The sequence below is a fragment of the Rhea americana genome, unplaced genomic scaffold (assembly GCF_003343005.1).
Source record: "Rhea americana isolate MKP2758 unplaced genomic scaffold, rheAme1 scaffold_106, whole genome shotgun sequence".
NCBI classification, from domain to species: domain Eukaryota; kingdom Metazoa; phylum Chordata; class Aves; order Rheiformes; family Rheidae; genus Rhea; species Rhea americana.
The window spans coordinates 1,120,785-1,146,756 of record NW_028185106.1 but is presented as its reverse complement, the minus strand read 5'-3'; the positions used below and the strand labels follow the sequence as shown (position 1 = coordinate 1,146,756).

General features: G+C 38.9%; 1 protein-coding gene across 2 annotated transcripts in view; it reads left to right on the top strand.

Moving 5' to 3' along the window:
* Positions 1–409: 409 nt before the first annotated feature.
* Positions 410–25,972, top strand: part of ANK2 (ankyrin 2) — a 158,376-nt gene continuing 132,813 nt past the window's right edge. The window contains exons 1-4 of one of the 2 annotated variants that reach the window (XM_085309110.1): positions 410–656; positions 10,493–10,594; positions 21,789–21,887; positions 23,673–23,771. In XM_085309110.1, the coding sequence (XP_085165236.1) occupies positions 522–656; positions 10,493–10,594; positions 21,789–21,887; positions 23,673–23,771 (435 nt within the window). In that variant the 5' untranslated portion in view covers positions 410–521. The remainder of the gene's footprint in view (positions 657–10,492; positions 10,595–21,788; positions 21,888–23,672; positions 23,772–25,972) is intronic. The other variant, XM_085309103.1, reaches the window with a different exon arrangement.

The window sequence follows — 25,972 nt, the reverse complement described above, 5'->3', positions numbered from 1 at the left end:
TGCAACGTGAATTAATCTTTTTTGAGTTTAGACCTTGCAAGGCATTAGCAACATTTATGTAAACACATTGAGACTGAGAGCAGTAGGAAAAAAATCAAAACATTCAAAGGCATGCAACTGGGTAATTCAATAACCCTCACATGTAGAGGCATTTTGCACAGTGGGACTTTAACTTTATGTGGTAGGCAGGCTGGCTGTGTGCTGCAAAGCAGTCCCCCCCTGTCCCCTCCCAACTCCATTTACATGCATAGCTGGCCTGGTAGGTGTAAAAATAGCCAGGCAGCGCCTGAATTGGAAATGGTCACCAATTGCTGCCTGCAGTTGCTGGGGTTTCGAGTTCTCCTTGACACAGGGCAGCCAGCAGCCAGGGAGCCCTGGGGAAGARGACCTGGGGGAGCAGAGCACAGGAGGGATCCTCCTCCCGCACCGCCGCCGGAGGAGTCAGCTGTCCTTCGGGAGCACGGAGCACAGTCTGCTGTGCAAGGGCAAACCCACTTGTCGGAGTTAACAGGGGAACTGATATGGGCAACGCACCTATTTGCCAGTCGTGTCATTCAGACAAAGGAGTGAGAACGCAAGGGAACATTCAGGATTTGGATAAAACCCCTGACTATTATGGATGCAACAGTGAAGAAAGTAAAGGTCCTGAAGCCCGGGTGAGTCTTGGCTTTGTGTAAGTCTTGGCTGAAGAGAACAGGAGTTAAAGGGACAAACTGAGACGAGCCTTGTGGATGTTAGATTTAAAAAGAACCTGTTTGCTCAGCCTGAATCTTACTTGATAGCTTGCAGTATTAACAAATCAGCTAGGTGCATCTGTGTTCAAGCCTCCTTTTTTTTTTCTTTTTTTGTTATAGGGGCTGTAATTAAAAAGCAGCTGTCGCTGTGCTGTGCACTACCTTAAAAATATTGTCAACTACTAAAATGTTTAGGGGAATGAAAAGGACATCCTGCTACTGAACAGAAGCCTTTCAAAGGAATGGACGTGATTACCTGTCCTAGTTTACACAACTACTATAAAGGATGCTACACTGATCATTTACAAAACTGAACTTGAAAAATTATCTTTTTTTTCCACTGTGGTCTATACAGTACCTTAGCTCTGGTTTTCTGGGTCTGCAGGTGAGACCGAGCCCCACAGATCTTTGCGCAGATGAGGGTTACAGAGAATGGGGCCAGGCACAAACAAGGGGGTTACACTGGTGACTGTTTACAGGGCTGTGAGTTAGACGTGCAGCAAGGGCTTACAACAGTAATGCGAGCATTTGTTCCGTAGCGAGGAGGAAATTAGTGAGGTGAATATTTGTGTAACACCTGCGGCAAACTGTGTCCTTTTTCTTTGTCTCCACCCCCCCACCCCCACCCCGCCGTTCCCCCTGGTTTGGAAATTTTGGTTGCAAAATGGTTATTTCAATCAAAATTGGTGATGGAAGGGGGTAGTACCAAACCTGTTAGCAGAACAAGATGATGAGAAAACCTTTAATTCAACTTAATATTGAAATGTCAAAATGTTATGTTTTTCTGTTTTGAGCAAAAATAAAATTGTTCCCAGGACAATAGTACCCTTTGCACTCACACAAATTCCTGCAATGCCTCATAGGAAATGTAGTTCAGGTGAATAGCGGGGCTTGTGAGGGAAGAAGGGACCTGTGCTACTCCAAGCAGCAGCTCTCAAAAAGCTCTGCTTTGGCRTGGAGAAAAACAAGTTTGATGCTGTGCTGGTCTCCTGGTAGGAAAATGTTTTGGCTGAAATCTTCTGACAAGTTCTTCTGCTTATTTCACTGACAATGTAGTTGGACAAGTTCCTTAGGAATACTTCTTTTCTGTTAAGCCATAAAATTAAACCATGTCTCTGAGCTTTCAAACAAGTTTTTCACCCTTCGAGCAGTCTTAGGTAGAATTAACAAATAAGCTCTAGCATTTGTGATGACAAACATGCAACCAGGGGTAAGGAAAATTGAAGTATGGAGCTTCCCTGGGGGTTGATGGGCCTGCTCCGTTGCTGAATGTGTCTGTGTTTTCTTTTGGATACTTTTCTAAAAAGTCAAGTGTCAGAGCTTTTCATAGCAGGCAGAGATCAAGTGCTTTGATATGGCTTTGATACATTCAATCATAAGGTCATGGTTTTATGTGACCCTAGCAGGGTCAGACGTGATAGCTTTAGAGGGTCTCTCTTGAATCTGAGTTCAACTCTGTAGAAGGTTACAAAGGAAATTTGCCTTGTTTCCTTGAGAACCTGGTTTACAGAGTTTCATTATTATTATGATTCCTTACAAAACATGAAAAAAAGATTGCAGTAAATTTTGAGTGTCAGTCAGCTTTGGTGCAGGAGGGATAAACAGTGAATTGCTTTTCCCCAAAGAAGGACATAGTGTGCAGCATGATACTTTACCTATACTTGCCCTATGCGTTAATATAGCTTTAGCTGTGCACATCGTGTTGGTTTGTGGCACCTGAACTAAAGTGCCGTATCAAGCTGAGCATGACGACCCAGATACAAGGTTCAGAAGAATTTAGTTGGTATTCATGGAGCTCAAATGGTATAATCTAATCCTTTCTAAACAAAAATCGAATATAACCTTCAGCTTCAGGCCCATCTTGCTCAAAAAGTGGAGCATGTTTGTTTGACTGTCCGAAATTGTCTGTGCTAAATAAAACTCTCAAGTGGGAATCAAAATTTGGTACTGAGTTCAAATTTGAAATACCAACAACACTTTTAAAAAGGTTTTCATAAACATGTATACTTCATGACTTTAGTTGTTTTTTGCTGACATGCTTTTAAGAAAGAGATCTCAGACTGCAAAACACCAAAGTTTGTAACACTGACAATACATTTTYCTCCCTCTTTACTTTAGATATTTACTTACCTGTGTATTTGCTACTGAAAGTAYGCGATGCAATGTTACTTCACTGCGCTGGCAATAGGGCTTGAAGCCCGGTAAGACAGGCGGCTTCCCGAGGGCCTGGCCAGGRCGAGCCGAGCGCCCACCACGGCGCCCGAAGCAGGAGCTTGCGCTCGCTGAGCAGAGCGGTAGACTTGGCAAACATTTCTTAGCACCCTACAGCACAGCATTGAGGCAGCTGATTGCAAAGCAGTGGTAAAGAGAAACGAGGAGCCACGATGATAAGTAATTTGCAAAAACTTGGGAAATGCCTGCGATCGCTGAGAGTACGACTCACGAGCCAGGCAGTTCCTCTCCCTCCTGTTAGCATTGCCAAGGCAAATGCGAGTGAGGCCCTGGAGCTGAAGCCAGAACTTTTGACCACTGAGGTGGGCCAGAACCAGGCTTCCAACGCAGGGACTTGCAGGCAGAGGAAGGTGCAGCCAGAGAGCTAGTCATCCTACGTRTCTGAGACCCTTATCTTAAGGAGGGGATGAAATGCCTTTGGGAAGTATCTTCCCCCCCCCCCGTTGGATGCTGTAGGTGCTGTAGGCAGCTGAGGTCACCTGCTCGGATTAGCGGCATAGCTTTCCGCAGGTGAAGTTGGGTGAAACTGGTGCCCAGAGCTGAACTATGGGAAATTCAGCCCCGAGACTGCAGGAGCTTTGTTGCGCTGGGGATGACGGGAGACACGACGCCTGCTGAATATCACTAACGTGATGAGTGTACRAAGAGCAGATGTCACAGTTAATAAGAGAAGGGTTTTGTCTGCTGCAGGTATGCTTCAGGTGCAACTGTCAGTGATAAGTTAATGTGAAGAGACAACAGGAAATGAACTCTACTTTGTACTGGGCTGTTTGTGTGAATCCCTTTTTTAAAAAAACAAACAAAAAAACCCCACAAAAAACCCTAAATGAATCCTGGGTTCTCTCCATCATGGACAGTTAAAATGTTAAAGTTTTCTGTTAGATATCTTTGTCATTCTAATTCTCTCAGGAAGACTTCTAACATTATTAATTCTTTATTTAGGTACATCATTAGTAATGGAAACTGTTATCATGCAAACCATTTAAATGCCTGCCAAATTCTGAAGTTACTCACACCTCAAAATCTCAATGTATTGTGTGCAGATAATCCTAAATATTATTTCTCTAATATTATTCCAGTCTTTATTGGKAATCTTGGTTCCATTATCAGTGTTTAAGAGACTTCAATAAATGAGTATCATATAAGAGAACTGAAGCTGATTGTGTGTCTCATTGGAACATATCAGTAATCTTTGTCATTTCAGGAAACGACTAAATGCTACTTTCAYGCAAATTTGAGTTTAAGGACCTTTCCTACTGAACAATAGAATTAATCATTTCTATTCTTAGAGTAGTTTAAAAGTCTTAGGAAAGATGGAAAGGTTTTTCTAGTTTTTAGGATTAGTCAGACTATGATAAAGCTGTTATTCTTTTAACTCAAATTCTTTTTTTTAATTATTATTTTTTATAGTCCATGCTGTGTTTTCCAGATGCTATTGAGGTTCTGTTTTTACAGTCACGCTGACTGGTATAATTCCAACTTGCACATGGGATATCCAAGCTGGGACTTCAAATAAAATGTTTGTTTTTTAAGRATGTGAATAGCCCAGTGGGACGTCAGTGATTACACACACCTGAAGTTCTGCTAGTACTGAAGGATTGTTCTGGATTAAGAYCTTATTATTGATACTGCTTTATACTTTAAAATCAGTATGGATTGTAATAATTTCTACCATTTCAAATATAGTCTTTGGAAAGATGATGCAGCTGAGTAAAAGACGTTTATTCATACTTCTCACAGAAAACTAGGCAGTTTTGCCTCTGTTCTCACAAATCCTTCATTGACATAGTAAAAGTCAGCTGGAAGTGAGTCCAGTATGTCAAACTAATGGACATAGTGGGAGGACTCCTACAGCTGTCTGTGGCAGCTAAGTACCATAAAGGGTTTAAGAAGACATTTGGTCATTGGCTCAAGTGAGGGTTGATTTTTTGCATTAATGTTCTCTTCCTCTTTTGCTGCTGCTGCTGTTGCTGATGCTGGCCCAAACTCAGGGAAATGGCTAAGCATGTWTTTAAATCCATCCTTTAGCAAAGACCTTAAGCACATGATTGATTTGAAATCAATTAGACCTAAAGAATTTAAGCATATGCTGAAGTGATTTGCTGAACGTGGTTGTTTGTTCTTCTTTTGGTCAAAAACAAAACAAAGCTGATTTAACATTTGTGCATTCCAGTGGAAAGAAAAGAGCTGTTGAGTAGCTGCTATTCTGTGGTTCTGAAATTTCAAAAATTAGTTTGAAAAAGAGTMAAAATATAGAAATATAACAAACAGCATAAAATGAAATCCCTTAACAATGAATTGATTGGAATTTTCTTATCAATATCAAAGGACATGATGGTTGAAGCCTGACTTTTCCATGAAGTGTCCATTAGGAAAAATTAAAATGAGTCCATAGACCTATAATAACTTTCACTTGTTTGGAGCAGTCTTGTAACAGGAATTGGCATTCAGATAAAGCTGTTTGCTAGGCATAGTTTTCTCCTTTATACCTTACTAAAAATTATATGTTTATCAGAGATAGGTGTAATAGCAATAACAAAATTTTAGCATGACAAATGCAGCTTTCTGAGAATCCTTTTTGTAGGAAAAGATGAAACCATTGTAAGAACCAGGCTGGCCTGACATGAAACTGTCACAGCRAATATTAAAGTTGAGAAGAAGTCTTGGAAGAAATCTTTTAACTCAACAGTTACTTAAAATTATTCTGGAATTATAATACCTTATAGTTACATAATGTATGTAAGTCATTCCTCAGCATGGTTTTATTTTCTTAGCTCCTTTTTTGCAATGGCTTTTTCCAGCTCCATTTCCAGTCACCCTAATGAAATTCTTTTCTCAAGGACATATTAAACCTTGAATATTTTTACATGGCTGCAGCTCTTTTGTTAAACATAAAAAAGCCTTTAGTAGTGTGTGTAATAAATGCAAACAACATTAATCTTCCCACTTACTCTAGCGCTGTATAATCTTGGCTCCTACACATCCCTCAGCAGGTCTAATGAGACAGTATTCATTTTGAGGAACCTGGGACATACTGGAGGGGGAAACCTCCAATTCCAGTCACCTCTATCACAGACATGTGCATCAGGCCATCGTCGTCTTCGTTTAAAAATGTGCAAGCTAGTATTGACTTGAAATCACTGAACATTTAAATCCTAGGTGAAATAAGACACAAAAGCTGTAAATGTGTGTGTGTGTGTGTGTGTATTTTCTTCTTAAAGTTGTTTCACTGTCTTGCTGTCACAAAACACTGTTTGTTCTGAATAGCGATAGTCTTTAGTCCAAAGTCTGGGCCCACGGACACTCCGGCTGCAACATTACGATGAGGGCAGCTCCAGCCGCAGTTGTAGTTCAGTGCCTCTGAAAGCAGTGCCAGCTTCTCCTCCTGCTTCATGACAGTCCAAGATTAATTAGTCTGAATACTCAAAGCACTTGAAATTATTCATGTCCATACATATTTTTATTTTTCCTACTTATAACCATCAACTCCAGCCTAGACAGATAAGTAAATAGAATAATTATTAATAGCTTAGACCACTGAGATTAAAATAATTGGTGCATTCTTCACCAGACAGCCACTTGCTAGGTGCATTAGTTACATCTTGATAAAGAATGTTCAGCTTGTTAATAATCTCTTGGCTCTGAAAGCTTGTCTTCCTCTTTACACTTCATGGTTCCTATGATTCAGCTTTTCCTTTCTAGAAGTTTTAAAATAAATAAACAAATAAATAAAGGCTGGTTAGTTTATTATAAAGTTGATTGTGTTTTTTTCCTGTACAAGAGGATGTACAAAAAGATTATGAGGGATATATATATATGTGTGTGTGTGTGTATATATATATATATATATGTTTGTTTAGTAAGACCACTTATTATTTCAGAATTGTGGGTTCTTTAGTTAAACCCTTTATTAATAAAAGTTCTATACAACCAAAAGTATATAGCAGGTTGGAGTATATCTGATCCAACTGTGCATGCTTGAATGGGAAAAGCAGTGTGATGAAAATACTTTTCTGAAGTTGAAATATGAAAATTGTGCAAGTTGTTTATCCTGGGACTTAGATTCTGAAATTTTAGAACTGAGGCTTAATCTGTCTTCCTTCACATCTCCCTGTAAAATAAAAGAAAGAAAACATATATTTATAAGCAAAGGAAATGGCTTTGAAATTAAAAATTAAAATGCTGTTGAATTTCTTTTATTTGGGAAGATGCATGTTACTTCATTAATAGCTAGGAAAAGAAGTTTCCATTATAGATGTTATCTCATTTAATACATTTCCCAGCATTAGATTACTGAGTCTGTGCTATTGCAAGTGCAGGATGTAGCTCACCTTCTGGCACGCAGTCTGACATGCTGCTGAGATCGTTTACTAAAAAAAATCCTGTTGCCTTCTTGCGGGCACAGCTGCATCTCAGGCTTTTCATTTGCAAGATTACCATTGTTCTGCTGTGTGTTTGGAGATGGTCAGCACGTTCAGATCAATATGAAAATTGTTCTCCTCGCAAAGGATAAAATGTGAGTGGCTGGGAAACTCTAGCTGGCAAGGTTTATAGAGACTGTTTCCTGAGAAACAGTTTCTTTTCATGTCTCACCTTTTATATCTGAATGTTAGTATGAAGAAAGCTACTATACTGGCAAAAGATAGGTACGTGACAAACGAGTTGGTTAATGGTAGCAGCTCATCTGTGCTTCTCTATGGGGTTGCAGCCGATTAAGTGATGSCTGGTTTTGAACAGATGGTTTCTGAAATCAGAGAATAACCAAGCCAATTGGGGCAAAATTTAGTGGTTGCCCCAAGGGTATGAGTGTAAGTTGACACTGTAGAAAGTATGGCGTAATAAAAAATTAATGAATTCTATTTACAGTGTTGTCKTTTTCTTTTTTGTTCTTTTAACTACTCAATAACATCATGAAGTCATGGAAACACAAGTTTAGATTATGCAACTTTATTTCTGTGGTGAGCTGAGTTTTCAACTACAGTCATTACCYAAGTATATTAATATGCTGAGCCACCAGTGAATTAAAAGCTTTTTAATGAAGAAAACATAGTTAGCAAGCATTCATCAAGCATCAAGTTCGTATTGGGATTTTAGCAATCCTATCACTCTTCCATTCACAGTGAACTGCTGTTACTTCAGAATAAGAACATGCATAGTAAAAGATGCTTCTGGAATGTAAGTGCCTGTACAGGGAGTTAACCATGAATAGTTAATTCATAATAACCCTTCATGTAGATGAGTACGTATTCTGCATATTATGTTCAGTACTCAGATGTACCTAGTGTGTCATCAAGCAGTGTGCATTGCGCTGCTTTAATTCTGAGATAGCAAAAGTATGAATAAAGGAAATGAGAACTTGTTTTGGAAGTGGTGCTTGCGTTGTCTTAGCCAGAAACAAATGAAATCTGTTAGTATTGTCATAGCTGAAGTCTGTGATCATCCAACAGGAATTCAAGTGTAACAGTTTAGCCTTTCATACATTTTTCTGTGTAGAAGAAAACCAAGAGATGATGGATTTGTCTCTAACAAAGGAAAAGTTGTGTATGTTTGTTCTTTCTCACTTGCCACCTTTTTAGAAGTATAAAAACAGATGATTGCAGCCTTGACATCTTAAATTATTGTGGAAGTATTAAAACATGAATAAGAATGAAAAAACCACACAGATAAAATGGGTATCCTGTTGAAAGCAAAGATACTTTTCTCATTGATTTCAAGAGTGCCAAGAGTTCACCCCTCAGGTGCTTTAATTTTTTGACCTATGTCAGTGTTTCACCAAGGTAGTTGACTTTGCAGAACACTGAAACATTAAAATACGGTTCTGCATTTTGTGTGCGCATTCACAGCCTAGGAGATGGTGCAGTGCTAATAGCTAACCTGTGATCTTAGATGGGGGCCCGTCAAATGCTGCTGCTGTGTCAAGCCTCATCCAAATGCTCCACTGACTCAAGCCTGAAGCTAGCAAAGGGATCTGTTGGTGCGAGCTCCTGCGCTACCTTCCTCTTCACCCTACCGTGTGTAGAAAGGTGGTCTGTTTTCTTAACACTGCAAGATGTGGAAAATGTGCTGAAGTTTGCTGAAAGGAATTTAAAATGAAATATTTTTGTCTTGGCATGTAGCACAGTTGTTGTAAGAAGAATCATTTTGATGACATCCATCTGTTGCAGATTAAAATAGGTTGGGATTCGTGATTGTAAAGTGAGTTACACAGTATGAGGAGAAGGGTGTCTGAAATAAATGTATCAAAATGGATGGCGTGACTGAAATAAATTGCTTTGTTGATCAGTATTAATAAGTTGAAAGTGGGAGGCTTTCAGTATACTCTCAGGAGATGAAAGAACGGTTTCATGTGGTGTTTCTGGTAGGGAGGTGAAATTAGATGAGAAATGTGTTCAACCCAGTTTGGAGGTGTTTTGGTGGAACACTGAGTGCGAGCCCAGTGGCGTGCATATCCTTCTGTATATCTAATCAGGCCCCCACAAAACATGCTTTTACAGTTATTTATCTGCTTTCTGAAATACATTTCTACTCTATTTATTTATGTATGGAAATTGCTGCTGTCGCTGTGTGCAGCCCCAAAAGCTTATTCTCTTTAAATGTTAATTTTGTTGCACGCCATTTTTCTCCTGGTACCAGCAGTTGCATTACTAGCCAATTTGCCAGAGTGTAGGTTCACAAGTGGGTGAACATCAAAGTGTATGCTGGTCTTAAATAGCCAGGGTAATTTCATGCCATAATTGTAGATAAAGGCAAGAGAGCTGAAGAATTTCATGCTGCCTTATTTAACCGTACATCCCACGATCTAGCTGAAAAATAAAACATAGATTTTTTCTTTCCTTATTCTACCCATAAATGCTAATGGGGCTTTAAATGTGAATATGCGAGTACAAGCAGTTTAGAAGTGAGCGTGTTTGCAACATTATCCTGGATTTAAATACTCAGACTTGAGTACTTCATCCGCTTGGTTGTAGGGTTAACAGCAGTTGCAGTGCTGCCTAGTTTTWTGGGTTTTATTGTTTCCTTTTTCATGCACCACTTTTCTGTCACAGCTGATAAAATAGATCCCCAGGACTACTTTGCTTTTGGATGTYTGTCTCAGTTCTGTGTAACTCGGCACTGTTGTGTGTGCATGAACAGTCATGTAACTGTGCAAGTAGGAATTCAAGCTTTGGGGAAGCTTTGAGTACATATATAAAAAGCATAAAACTCTTGCTAGTAAGTCAATGCAGTTACTTTATTTCCATCATTGTTAATACTAATTACTRTGACTTCTCTCTTTTCTTGGCTCTTGCTTGCTTTTTTGAACTTGAACAATTATTGGACAATTTTTGCTTGGCCTGGCAGATCTATAGTTCTTTTGTGCCAATGTTGCCTTGTATGTATATAAGTGGAGATACAATGCAAAGCTAGTTTTCTTCMCAAATTTTATGTTTCTGCAGCATCAAATGTGGAAACCTTTGACTGCGAAGAAGTTGTGGTTTCTTTTAACCRGGAACTAATAAGATTTTTTTTTTCTTATCTTTTTACAGTCTGACAGCAATGCCAGCTTTCTCCGAGCTGCAAGAGCTGGCAATCTGGACAAAGTAGTGGAATACCTGAAAAGTGGAATAGACATTAACACATGTAATCAGGTAAGATATTTGAARGGCAGAAGTTTGCAGCAGTGAACTCCAAAGACCTTCCCTCAGGTTTTTAAGGCTAGAATGTTTCATACAGATGTTTTGATTTATTCAAGCTGTGTTTTCAGACTTGTTCATCAATGGCACCTATAGGAAGGTGATAGTGCCTGAAAAATTTCTGTATTGYTTTTAGTAAAGCTGTATATAAGGCTTTGGGGGATCTTCTTGCAGATTTGGGTATATAAAGTAATGAAGTATCTGTATTCAAATYTTAAGTTATGCTTTGATAGACCAACCGTAATGGACTTGCTGTTGTGGAGTTCCAGTATTGTTTGAAACCAAGAGCACTAAATATAGCTGTATTCGTCAAAATACTCAAGCCATGATAAAATTTATGTTCTAGCTAAGAGAATTATTATATAGTATCCTTTGGATGCAGGTAAAAAAAAAAAATACAGTAAAATATGCCTTGATGTCGAGCTGAGAGTTCTCAGAATTTCTGCTGAGTTTCTTTGCAGAGGGTGGCTTTTCAGGTGTCACACTGCTACAGCTGTCTTCTGCCAAGTCCAACCCACACTCACCAGCGCTTCTTGGTTTTGTATTGCTGTGACAGAATGCAATTGAACTTCCTATCCGAACAGTCGCTTCGTAAGGAAGGCTAAGCCTGATGTGCCCACTAGTCATTCAGTTTTTATTCCCATACTGATGGTCTGTCATTCTTCTATTTGTCTGAAAAACTGTCTGCCAATACTCATATTCTTTGCTCTCTTAGACATTGCTATTTATTAATTGCAACWAGGCATGGGTCTGCACGTAATAGACACTTGCCGTTTTAATGAAAGACAATCCTTTCTCTGAAGAACTTGTGTTCTAAATATGGCTTGAGAAGCAAGAGGTGCTACAACAGCTTGACAGATGAGCAGATGATGGCAGTGAGAAGGCTGTGGCGATTAATAAATTTCGCAGCATGCCAGCTCTCAGTTTGTAGCTGTTTTGAAGGCATCCTTTCTGGTATCCTCACAGGTGTAGGGACAGTATAATCGAAAGTTCAAAATGTCTTATTGCAAGCATTTGTCTTAAGGACAGCATAGGTCGGTACTGTTGGCAGAGCCAAGGAAGAAGTTGAAAGCCCTATATAAAACCTGGTGTCCTTGTGCATAGCTGTGAAAATGTTGCTTTGGAATTTTGAAGTGAGGTGTGCTTGAAGGCGTAGGAAGAGAGAAGCTGATAGAGACAATATATTTCAAACAGCAGTTTGCAAGGATGGCTGTAGTAGGGTTTGAGTAGGTTTAAAAACTAAGTTGCAAAACGTTCTTTAATCACCTAACGAAGTTTCTTATAGAGATCATTTCTTTTCATGTTCATTTATTTACTATTACACATTTACTGTTATGTTTAAGCTCCATAACACAAGGACATTTTTAGAGTCTGGCGTTTCTGTCATATCTAGAGCAAGGGTTCTCTTCCAAGACTCTTTCTTATTGATCTTATGATAGCAATAACTTAAAAAAACCTTACAGATTTGAATTTTGAAACAAATTAGAATTTTGACTATTCTGAAAGAATTATCTGGGCCCTATTGCAATATGTTGGCATACATTTCTTTAGCATAAATAAACATGGTCTGTGTTTTCAGTTTTATTCTTGCTTTTCATTTTTTTTTTATTGCTTGGGTTGCTTATTAAAATAATGTGAATGCTGGGGGAATGGGATAGCAGTTGAGTAATTTATACCAAAAGGAGCAGATGTTAGCCAAATAAATTGATAAATTTGCACGTTATCTGTGGATTTTGTTAACATGCATTTTAATTCAGATCATTCAGTTAATGTTTTAGTAAACACATTTTAGAAACCAAATATGATTTGCATATACACAGTACTCTATACAGTACAAAAATTATTTTTTTTTCTGTTTCCTGGTAAAAAGTATCATCTAAGTATCACTAAAATAACTTAAACACAGAAAAATGGTGGAAAGTATGTGCTGTAATGAAAAAGAGAAAGACAATTCTATTGTGAATCAAATCCCCCGTTATTCATACCACCTTATGTTCTGATTTAATCAAGAACACTTGTTTTTTTGGCAGAGTATTTTTCAGATGTATGACGTTTGGAGCTGCTCTGTCCTTTAGGAAATGTGCGGAGATGGAATACGCTGGTACTAGATAGTGGAAAAAATGAAGCTTTAGCTAAACCCAATGGAGTCAAAGATATTAATTTAGTGTTTGCATCGAGGAAACACCTATGTTGTCTTATCTCTTGTGATCACTATTCAGATTTTTAAGATAAGCCACCAGTATGGAAATGACTGGTAAATTGCTTTAAAAAAACCCTTTGTAATAGAATTACTAGGCAGGACAGAAAGAGTAGCAGTAAGTTTTTCAAAAGTATTATTTTTGCATGTTTTTCTCTCTCTGATGTATTTGTGTTATGCTCTGCACTAGTTGCATTTTTTTCCTCTCTAGTGTATTTGTCCTTTTAATGTACGGAACAGCTCTGCACTGTTTTATCCAGTCTGTTTTGCACTTCTGGTGCACCTTGGACTTCAGTGGTTTTGTTCTAATGAAGACTTGCTTGATTCTTTGGCTTTTTGAATTCTCAGCGTCTGTCTCGGCCTTCAGAAAAATTTGGAAGGAATTTTTTATGACTGTAGAGTCAGGGCATGACCTCAGGTATTTTCCGTGTCTTCTAAAACACTTCTTCATGCCAGGAGAGTTTTGAAGTTTGAAGGAAGCAGCAGGAGGGTGAGTGCTGCACGGTGCCCCTCTCCTCCCACAGGAGCAGCTCCTGGAACCAGCAAGTAACTGTTCCAGCAGGAGAGAGATCGAAATCCAATTACAAAACGTACGCTCACGTTGTTGAGAGTGCGCTAGACAGTCTAAGCATTATAGGAGCTGCGTGTGTCACTTTATTGCCCTGGAAGCAGTAGGGTTAGTTGGTTCATTTTCCTTAGCATTTAAGCACACCATCCCACCCGAAGCACCTGATCCCCAGTGACCCAAGGTGCGGAAGTCTGAGGTTTCCCATGCTATTTTTGAGAGATCTCAGCCTGTAAATAAACATTTGGTGAGTGGTATTTTTAGCTGACTAACTAACTTGGGTCCAAGCAGATAAAAGTCTTGTGGCTCTGTCGCGGCATCTCTAGTCAGATGATAATGAGCAATGCAATTCTATTAACCTTACATAGTTAGAAAGTAATGACTTTTTTACACTTTTTAAAAAAACAGTTTCAGAAAACTGTAAATTTAAATGTTCTATGATAGTAGTCAATCTTCAATATAAAATGTTTTGCATAATGGTATTAAAATGTAGTTAACTTTGCTGCTTAAGGTATTACTTTCTCTTTCAGAAAAATTATTATGGCTGTAGAAGTACATTGTTATTACACTGTTAAAGTTTCTCCATTGATCTGATGTAATGTAGTATGATGTGGCTCTTTCATAAATCTGTTGCATAAATCTAATTACTTTTGCTTCATAGTCCAGAGACATAAGTTTGCAACACTTATTAAATTTGACAGTAGTAGTCAAGTAAGACTTAAAATAAATGTTTGCATCAGTCCTGCAAGATCTCTTGATGTTCTAGTGAAGCCAATGGCATTTCTTTGAATGGGGATTTGAATGCCAAGGCTGTATTGTGTCCAACTTTGTGCTAAAATCTGGCTTAGCCAGATTTGATCAAAATCACCACTAACTGGACAATGTGTATGAGTTTGCAAGGAGGAAGTAAAATTGCTTGAAAATTGCTGATAGACAACATCAAAATCAGTAAATTGTTCAAAAGAAATTTCACATAGCTCTGGTAACTAAGACCTTATGAGATGGACTAAAATTTCAGGGCATGATCTTAATTATGCCTTGAGGCTTCTATTTCTTTCATAGACTGCAGCATCAGGTTCTGCTKGTTTACAGTGCGGTTTATTCTGTTTGATCCCAACACTGGAAGAGCTGTGAAAAGGGAGAGTTCACCTGGAAAACAGATGAAGATATTTGGGGAGAGTTTGGGAGCACAGGAAAAGGCTGGGAACTGTTCCTGACGTCGTTTAACTGTCCTATCTCATAGCAAAGGTTCAGGGAAGGACTGCTATTAATGAAATACCTTTGGTGTGGCACCCCTTGCCTCCGATTATACGCTCATATCCCTGCACATAACTAATTTATAAGAAAAACTCCCGTGTTTAGGATGTATTTGGGAACATAGCAAATGTGTCTGTGTTGTTACATAGCTTATCTCCCCAGTTTCACGCCTGAATCCTGGTTTGCTAATCATCTATGCCATATGCGTATGTATGTATCTCAGGYTCCTTATAGTGTAAGCAGCTAGTTTGCTCTGAGCTGAAACTTGTGAGCAGTCAGGGGGATGGTTTAGTCCAGGGGCTGCTCGCTCTGGGCAGCAGGAAGGAGGGTGCACTAGGGCCTCATTTATTCCATGTAGTTTTCCAGTACTATTCTGGCAAACCCTGGTCAGATTGTGCCCCATGATGAGCACAGATTAGTCATAGTATCAGGCTAAAAGAATATCCTCTTCTTTGATAGCCTGTGGTGCAGAATTCATGTTTTTTCAGGTACTTTGACCTGATAGAAAATAGACACATACACACACGCATACAGGCTGTATCTTTGGGGCCTGGTACACCACATGAGACCAGGAGGAGACCACAGGCAGGTGGTGCGTGGTGTGGGGTGGCTACGCTGTTCTAGGGAGAACTAGTGCGGACGGCATGGATGTGAGCTGTGCTGTACTGCGTGGCSTGGGGGCTAGAGCGTAGGTGCACAGAAATATCCAGCCCCAGCATAGGAATGGGGGGTGTTTAGGACTAGAGCTTCATCATTGCATCGTTTTCTCGTGATCTTTAGGTCCTGCATTCTGTAGAAAACCATTAACTGCATGTTCAATTTTAAAGGTGCACTTAAATTCTGTTTAAGTATGTACCTAAGTGCAGTGATTTTCCTGAAATGAAGCTTTATGCCATCGAAATGTTATCTTTATACAGTGACTGAAACGTCCTGATACCACCAAGAAAGCCTCAGTAAAATGTCTTGTTCCTTTCCTGATAATTCCATGCTGACATTCAGACTAGAAAAAGTCTGAAGGTGCTTTTTTTTTTTTTTGTTTACTTTAGCGACTGTTCAGCTAATGATTGATGGTAAAATGTCAAAACTAATTAAAAAAACCCATAATTGTGGCCACTTTATTTTTGTAAAAAAAAGAATAGAAGAATAAGAAATGAAATAATCTAAAATATTTTGAGGCATTATCTTCACTGCTGAAGAAAGGCTGCAGATGATTAAAGCAGTCATGTGTCAAGTGGAAGTTAGAGTATTCAAGTGAGAAATGTTCTGTTGCTGTCTGTGCCAAGGAATTAATGAAGAGCAGGAGAAAACCTGGGGCTTTCCRTGCTCTGCTTATTGAAAGCATACAGAAAAAAAGATCTTGTCTTACTGGTTAGAAGAAAGTTTCCTTTAAAGAACTTACTGCRAAGAAAAAAATGTGTTATATGGGASAGAACTCGACAAACTTCAAGTTTGTCAAGTTCACACAATTAGGAGAGTGCAAGTTCTGATACTCGTAACTGAAAAGYACTTTTCATAAATATTTTCATATAGACCYAGCAAATTTTAGTCTTGATAATAAACTGCAATATTCACAAGGAGGATCCTCCACCAGACAGAGCACAGTTAGTATGATAATCCCTTGGAAACATTTATTATTTTTTTTTCCTCAAAGTTCATATCCTCTCTCTTACTGTGTGAGGAATACTCTATGACTAGGGTTGCTGCAGAGTCATCTTCTGTAGGATGCTCCTCTTTCATAAGAGCATCTTAAAAATATCATACAAAGCAGGGACTTCTTTTTCCAATGATGTTTGATAGATGAAATCTGAATCAGATAAATGAAAACTTCAGAATAGACGCTGCTTAATTTCTCAGCTGCTTGAAACAGAGTTGCTCCTGGATGGTACAACACCACCAACTTTCACATGCTGTGATTTTGTCCTGTTGTCAGTATCAAAGCTGGACCAGTGTGCAAAAAGAATCCCACATCAACGTGATTTAATAAAATTACTAATTTTACGTGATGTCTAGGCTGAGTTAACTTAGGAATTTTCTAGACTATATGGAATATTTTGAGCTTTYGGCAAATAGTACAAAGCAGAAAATGCTGAAGTAGCCCTTTCAGATCTATGAATAATATTAATGTCTAGTCTGAATTGTCTCAGTCCCTGGAAAACAGGGAAAACTCTTCTATATGTATTAGATAATCTGTTTTCCTGAAGACATTGACTACTCTCTGGCACTGGGACTCTACAAGTACAAGAAGAACGGTGACAGGCATCTGACRTAGAGCTACTGAGCACAATTTGTTAACCTTCATTGTTCCTTTAAGCATGTATAGTCATTTCAGCTTCTTGCAAGCTCATATTTTGGTTTCATATTAAATTCCTCACAGAGCTGCCTAAAGTGAGTTCAGTTGGCAGCCCTCAGATTGCTGTGATTACTGATGTCCTGTGATTTTTATTAGGAGTGGGAAGGTAGGAAACAGGGAATGAAGCATGGCAGCTCTTTCTGCAACCTGGGGAGTCTTCCTTCCTTCAGGGGAATTGAGTGGGGTAGCTATGTGGTTGTGCCCTAGCTGCCTAGCAGGGAAAGCACAGGAAATATGTTTTATTTTAGAGTGAGCAATCTCTGTACTTTTTCAGAAATGAAACCTTGTATATGCATTTTTATTTTTTCAGCAAAATGCCGTTTCAGAATGGGACCCAAATAGAAGATATTTTGGAGGCTATCTTAGAACTRTTTGGCTTTTGCTTTCGTTTTGTTAGTTTTGTTATAATGTGGTTGGTGTSCTTGTTGCTTGAGTTACAGTGAGATGTAAGACCATCTACTAATTACTGCCTGATTTGGTCCAAATGGAAAGCAGCTAACACTCCCACTCTTGTGTGGCAAAGGCAAGAGTAACTAGAAACTCAGGCATTTGGAAAGTGTTGCACTCCAGCTTCCATCAGAGTCAGTACAGTTACAAGTGCTGAGACTTTTAGCACAAAGAAAAGAAGCGGATTAACTCTRTTGATCTACATTTTTGCTTCCAAATGTCCTCAAAGATCTTAAGTCCTTAATGAATACCTTCAAACTAAAATAAACTTAAAAGAATTAAAAATATTRACAAAATCATTCTATTTCACAGAAACTATGAGGTTTTTGTGTAAAGGTCAATATATACCCTTAGTTCAAATCAATGCATGAAGAAGTTCAATTCASTTGCATGAAGAAGTTTTTCTCACTTCTTTCAAATACTTTCCTTTCCCCACCTATGCATTTCCTGTTTTGTTTTATACTTCTCAGTAACTCTCATCAGCAGAAGATGACTAAAGCTTCTAGGACTGACAGGTGTCCATCTATACCTGTCACAGCTAAGCGCAGACAGGATTGTGAAAAAGCCCCATGGTGTGCTCATATTGCAACTTTTGTCTGCAGTTTGTCACTGGAGCTACAGTAATGCTGAACATCTGCTTGGGCTGTATTTTGTCAAGCTTTTTTAAGCTGGCATAAGTCAGCACTGCTACAGAAGAAGCGATCCTGGCCTTGCTCTAGCCTCTTGGTCACGCCATCCATGCAGTACTGTCTCCTGTGTTGGCAGAAGCATTTGCGTAGCCTCATACTGAACTCTTCAGGGACCTAATCTGCAGGAAACCCTGGCTGAAGGGTGGCTGGGGATAGAAAATAGTTGAGGAGGGGTCAGTAGAAGCCAAACTGTTTCTTCTGGTGGCAGTGCAGCCTTCTCCGACTTAGTGTCCTTGGAATGGTAGATTGAGCTGATACTCTGCCAAGAGATTGCCTTTCTGTGGGGTCGCGGTTTGCTTTGGCATGACAGGGGAAGGCAGGACCAGTATAAACCACTGAAGCTGTTCGAGGTAACAGCAGCCTGAGCGGTGGGCCAGAAGGAATAAATGGCTTAGCATTCACAATGTGCTAGGCAGTGGCTTAAGGAACTTGTAGTCTGTAAGGATGCAGTTCTGCATTTAATTCAAAGGCAAATGTGCCTTGGACCTCCTTGAGTAATTTTCAGACATCAGTAATGAGACTTTATGCCAATCTTACAAGAAAAGCGATTGAAATTGGAAAAGGTTTGTGATTTCTAGGACTTTACAAGAAGTTTGTGTGCTTTTCTGGTATAGTGAAAGTATGTAGGTAGATATGTATGTATGTAGATAGTATAGGAAGTGCTGTGAGCAGTAGTGGTATGTGTGTTCTAGCACTCCATGGGATGTGAAGTGCTGAAACCGCTAGCTCAGTAGCCCAGGAGAAAAAGAACTGAGGAAATAGGTCTCTGCAGGAAACACTTGAACAACKAAGCTTATAAGGCTGTTGAGTGTGTTAGAATTGCAAGCGAGCCTCTTAGAGAAACATTACAGTATATGCGTGCTTTGTGAGGAACAGCAGTCCAAATGCTGTATGTTTTTACTTAGCAGAAAATTAATCTCCCCCCCACCCATAACTTCTTGGTAGAGGGATGTGAGAGAGAAGGGAAGCATCAGAAACCGTTGTCGCTCTAATATACAAGGGTTCAATAGGCAGGACTGGGGGAGTTGGCACTGATTTCATCTGAACCCCCATCATCATATGTAGCAGGAATCAGCCTGGTGGGTTGGGAAATAATTGCAACTTTCTGAACACGGAGTAGCAAAGCTTGCTTTAAGGCTGCRCTTGTGCTGGCCCTGAACATTTAAAGTACAATGCTTGCATTTGCTATTTCACTTTAAAAGATAAGAGRAAATATATATAGTTACAATATTTGAATGTGTATAGTAAGAGTTGCATTTAGGCTGTAATTTCTTCTAGTAATTCTTTTTACTGAACCTCTTTGTATTAATTTTGCATGTATTTTAATGAATTTGATAAAAAYCCCATATCATAAAAAAATCACCTAATCTGTGCTGCATATTAGCTTCTTCTGTTTAATGGGGTGTCATTAGATACATATTTTAAAGCCATAAGGACMAATATTTTAAGAGGTTGCTACTGTTCTAGCCCTGGGACAAGCCTTGCTTTCCTCATATTCTGCCACACGCTGGACTAAAAAAGAAGCTTGTTCTTCAGGTGTGTGTGTATGCACACACAATTTATGTAGGGACATTGCACTTTGCAGGCATGCTGTCCTCCTCCCATCCAATATTTCAGTTTTGTGCTGTTGCCTGTGGACTTCTGTGTGCTCAAAAAGAGTGAAAAACGTTAATGCACTTTGCAGAAATACATCAGTTGTGTACAACCATAAGGAATTAAAACTTACTGTTCATACTCTCTTAGAGAAAGTGCTGATGACTGATCTAGGAGATTAGATATGTGAATAGTTCTTTCTTCTCAAACAAGGAGAAAGCTGTGTTTTTCCTCACAAAATACTATTTCAAAACTTTGAACCACWCTAGGTAGTAATTATGGTCATGTAATATGCAGCAGAGATTGAGAAACAAGATTAGAGCTGGCTGGGATGTTGCAGAAATCTCCCTGACATGTACAGCGTTACACATCGTGATGAATMTGGCCAACCTCACCACATGATTTTGGCTAAAAATGGGTTTTGGATCAGGAGCATGGCTCTGCTGCCCGCCCTGGGTTCTGCAGCTCTGCGGTGGGAGGGCGCCCCTGGGAGGGGAAGAATCTGGTTACTGCTGCTTCACCTGCGTAACGGAGTTTGAAACCACATTTCTCATTGGCATTTCCTAGCTTGCAGGCCGCTTAGAGTATTTTTCTTTTGGCAGCATGTGAATATATCCTTCCTTCAGTTTCTTTGCTTTTCTCAGAGTTGCACTGCTGATTTTGACCATGAAATATATCTGTGTTGCTTACATAAATGCAGAATTAAATGGAGTTACTTCAGAAATGAATTTGGATTGCTGTGTCTGTAGCCATTGGACCTACTCCCATTAAATGTCTCCTGCGAAGTGCTAAGTGCTTTAAAATCCACTGGGAATTGCAAGCTTGAACTGCCTATGAGGACGGACAAACAAAAGGCCAGAAAGCTGCTTGTTCATTACATAATTCAAGTGACTGTGAACTGCTTAGAGACTAGTAAAATGATAGAAATTATGCAGTGCTAAGCTTGGTGCTTTTATATATATGTGTGTATATATATGTGTGTGTGTGATATATGTATATATATATGTATATATATCACACACACACATTCAGATACCTGAGCATTATTTATGATGCTTGCAATATGGCAAAACAGCAGAATGCCTGAGGGCAGTGGCAGTATCTGTTGCTGTCACTTGCCTGATGTACTGTGAAAAATACCGTGGGATTGTGAAAAATAGGTTGGCAATTCAGTTACAATGGAGTGTCATTTTCTGTTTTACCTTCAGCGGAATAGGGATAAAAAGAAGAGGAAGATGCACAATTTCTATGACTGGAATTTATAAGATATAAGATAAAGTGTCCTATTCCATTTAATGGGAAAAGGATTTGGCTGTCTAATTTCTTCATCTTCTTCTTTTTTTTTCATTTTTTGAAAATCCTAGCTCATTTTTCATTATTTCTTTTTCCTTTAAGAAAGAGGTTACAAAAACTCAAAGTTTAGTGGAGAYTTGTTCATCAGAAACCATTTACATTTGTATTAAGTCAGTAGTTGTTATAACCACTTTATGGATGGCTTACAAACTATTCATGATCAACAAATAGTTTACTCTACTTGTGCTAGTGGTCTTCTGGTTGATATTAGCTGTCCGAGAAGAAAGGAAAAGAGTCTAGGCTTCACATCACCCTAATTCACTAGACATGTCCTGTGTAAATTTGGCTAAGTCCTATGATTTTTCTATGATGATAATATGTCACTAGGGTAGATGAGATTACAGTAAGTAGAAGTTAGCTATGCTGACAAATCTTGAAATAATGCCTTCATGGTGATATCCGTGATAGCCTAGGGAAGTGCGAAACCATCAAAAAGAAAGAAATTTCTTGTGGTTATTTGCTTGTTGCAGAATACAGTTTGTTTTGATGTCTTTGTTGGTATGAGAAAAATGTTATCGGAGAAGCTTTGTCACGCAGTGCCTTGGCTCAACTAGCAAAGTCCAAAATATCTGACTTATTTAGACAGAGAGCTAACATGTAATAGTAATCCAGCTACTAATCTTCTTATAGCAGGGTGAGGTGGGAATGYGTATCTTCAGAACTGATATTTGTAACTGATATGGCCCTTGTGCTTACAGAATGGACTCAATGCTCTGCACCTGGCTGCTAAAGAAGGGCATGTGGGACTKGTACAAGAATTATTGGAAAGAGGGTCAGCTGTGGATTCTGCCACTAAGGTAATTTATGCTTATCGCTAAGTTTATGCACGAAAGAAAAAGTGAAATAAATGGGAGAAATTTAGAAAAAAAGAAGTACAAAATAAGATAATAAGATAAATACACCTTTGGTATTTAAAATGTTACTTCTATTATGGTCTGTGAGCCTATGTCATTTGCTGAGGCTCATCGGTAATAAACTAAAAGGGAAAGATTATTGTTTATGCAATCTGTTCACAGGGAGAGCGTTAAAAAGTTTTAGCAATGCCAAATATTTCATTGTTTCCAGTGACAGTTCCTAATTACAGCAAGGCTGAATATAGCTCAAAATAGTAGACTTATTTCAAATCTGCAAAAATAGATAAGTGATTGTATCATGCCCAGAGCCCTTTCACTTATGGACCCAGTGGAAAAAACCTTAAGGGTGATACRTTTTGCCTGCCGCTATTCCAAACACAGGCACACACAAGGGTGTCTGAAACATTCAATCAGCATGTCACTTGTCCCATTGCTGGCAGAGTCTTTGTGATGGGCTAGCTTTGTCGGCTTGACCTATGTCTAGTGTCTTTGCCCAGCCCATGGTGGGACTGGGGAAATGGAGGTTGCAGWCAGCCCCAGCAGTTCCTCCTTTTAGTCCTGGCGTTGGTGGCTGCTGCTCTGTTCTCTAGGCAGCCTGGCTGGGCCCAGCCTTTGTGTTCGGTTCCCACCTCTCTGTTCTGTGGGGCCAGATGTCTGGGATCTCCCTCCAGGTTAACACTTGGCCCTCAGCTCAACGAGCTTCTTGCTCCACTTGTGGTTTCTTTTACTAATGGGAAAATGAGGTTTTCCCCTTCAAAAATATCTTTAATTCACCTCACAGTGAAGCTTTTCATAGAACCACCAGCTTCCAGGTGGGACTCTGGAATTTTGTTTCATTTTTATGAGTCTTCAGGCACCTRGGCTTGATTATTTAATAAAGCCATTTTAGATGGTGTACCTGGGGTTGAGAGGCTGGTCTGAAAAATTGTAAGCCTCTTACAAAAGCAGTGGTCTCACTGTTGCTCTTTGTGGTTTTAATTGAGCACTTCATCTACATTTTCCTAACCTACCTGCAACCCCATCCAAAGGTCAAGAAGGACTCTTTTTAGTGTYGTGTTGCTTCTTGTACTAATCAAAATTGGCCATTCGTGTGTATGAGCAGCTCCCCCTCCCTTTTTTTTTGCATATGCTTCTCTTGTACTTCTAGTTCTGTTTATAGATGAGTAATTAAGAACTTTCAAAACTGTGCATTTTAATTTTATGCCAATTAGAGGAAAGGGAAAAATTCTGGTTTTCTTCCACCTTTAAGGAGTTGTGTTTTKCTCCTTAATACTCAGATTTTCCTTTTAAGTCTTATACTAGGAAATTTCACTTTGCTTTGAATTTTAGGACTCCTAGATTTCTGCTACTTTCTACAGGGCWTGATATCTGGAGCTGAAGACAAAAACCTGTTAGCTCATGTTAAACTTGACATGTAACTTTGTTCCATGCCCCAATCAAATTCCAAAATCTCACTCAAAAGTTAGGTTGGGATGTTAGTTTGCATTGTATTGATTGAAATCTCTAAGAACACTTCTACCTAGTAGACTTTACMCAACAACTCAAGAAATCTTCATTGCTGCAGTTATCGATTCTATTCAATAGGATGTTTATGGAACCTCATGGAACTGTAAAGTAAAACTGTCCTCAAAAAAATGAAGGCCTGCATGCTGGGTATTATAAAGAACTGCTGGTTGAAGTGATTCATTAAGAAAATTATTGTCTCTCTTTTTTACCTCCCTGTAACAGAAGGGGAATACAGCCCTGCACATTGCATCACTAGCAGGACAGGCTGAAGTTGTCAAAGTTCTGGTTAAGGAAGGAGCCAATATCAATGCACAATCTCAGGTATGATGCTATTTTCGTTTTAAAAAATAGATCTGATAAATTAGGGAGTAATTCCAAACCTTTTCTTTAGTGCCAACCCTGACAAATCAGTCAAATTGAGGCTTAGATGACATTTGCTGGAATGTAAGTTAAGTAAAAATAAGTGACAAATTGAAGTCGTTATGTACTAGTATGATATATAAGCTTGCATTGTATTGGTTGAAATCTCTAAGAACACTTCTTCCTAGTAGACTTTAATATTAGTAGTTTCAAAAATTATGTTAAGTGTAGAAATGTTACATCATGTGTTTGTCTTGAATTTGATGAKTGTTAAGAAAATTTATCAAATATTTGATTTATAAAATTGCTTTTCATGTTTATTTGTTGATTTTAAAATTTGCGGACAACTTACTCTAGGCTTCTGAACTCATTCTTTATGTGATCAGAAAGAATTTGCATCAAAGGCTGGAATKTACATTTGATCTTGGGGAATTCACYTTGTCCTGACAGCCAAACCAACTGTAAAAAGAGCTCTCTTATTTCCTTTGACATGAAGTTTTTCTGTTCTCCCCAAATGTACCAGAGAACTTGGTGGTGATGTTGCAAAGACTGACCTATAGAATCTTTTCTCTTCAATTTGGGCAAGGCAGTAGCGGCAGCTTTCTCCCTGCCGTGATTTCAGACCAGTAAACAACGTGGGCTAGATTTGCACAGAACAGCAGACAGCAAACCAACTAGACGATGGTTTGCTTGGAGCTAACTACTCCTATTTCCTCTGCTTTCCCAAGYAGACACACCTATTAGCACCATACAGCAATTTAACACATTATGACTGCATATACTGGAGATATGAGTTACTTCCTGTATTTAGGATTAGAAACAATTTATCAAATAAATGATTTGGTTACTATTTGTAAATGCTACCTTCWTAACTGTGGCAACTGTCTGTAGCTATGGAGAACTGAGCAGATGGTATAGATGAGAATCTACTATGTGATAAAGAAACTGCCCTCTTCATTCAAACAAGATCTTTCTGAAGCGTGTAGTCAGCTTGTGACAATCTCAGAAGCAAATCAAGCTAACTAACACTGTTCATATTGAATCTGGATGCATCATTYGATGCCCACAAATACCATTTGTGCAGTAATGGTATAAACTAAGACAATGAGAAACGCAAGTCTTGCTTCAAGGGCAGATTAGTTTCAGATTAAATTTTCTAGCACTTACTGTCTGTGGGCAATATAATGGGCTTTTATCTCATTTTTTTTCCTGGGATATTTGAGCAGAACAAGAAAAGAGAAATCAGCTAGGAACTACCTTGACAGAAGAGAATTTCAGGAAGCATAGCCGGGCCTGTGTAAGGTGCTTTTCTTGGCCCTATTCTGTAGAGYATTCCCTAATTGCTAGGAGCACTGCGAAGCTTGTGAAAGGATGTGTCCACCCCAAATCTGACTAGCTTAACGTTTTCCTTGCGTAGACATGGAAGCTGGGGACTTTTTGCAGTTTGATGCCACAAATACGTGGTGGACAATGTAAGCTAAATAGAAGAYGACAAATATATGATGGGCAGGGTAAAGTAAATAGAGGGCACTAGATGAATCAGCAGAATGAGCTAACTACAAAATGGACAGGTGCCTCTATGCCTTTTCTATATTTTAAGACAGAGAAATTGAAAAGATGTTTAAGCTGCCTTGAGTCCAAGATTTCATCTTGTTGTTATTATTATGCTTTCTGCCTCAAAGGCTGTGCTAAWGAGTGCTCTCAGGACAAAAATGGGTCTGTTACTCCCCATGCTTTACTTGCATTTAATTTAAGCTAAGGAATGCTGTAATTCCATTGCTCAAAAATTTAGCAAACGCCTTTCATAATGTCCTAATTGGATAATTTCTGCATACATTTTTCAGCTTCTTCATCTATATAAGAAGATGAAGTGATGYCTTTAATGTTAGGGTTTGACAGTGGTAAGAGAAATCGTCATAAAAATGTTACTTTCCTGAAGCATTATCMCTCAAAAAAGCCGTCATGAAGGCTTTTCCTTATGTTGGAAAAAGAAATAATGTTTTCTAAGTATGAAAAATAATCCTGCCAAAATCAGAAATTGGTTTCACTGTTACTATTTTATCTGCTATTCTAGTTTTAAACACATTTATTGTTAGCATTGAATGTTCTGTGCGCTGTTCAGAGGCCTATTAACAGGCATTTATTTGCTGCTTGAATTGTTG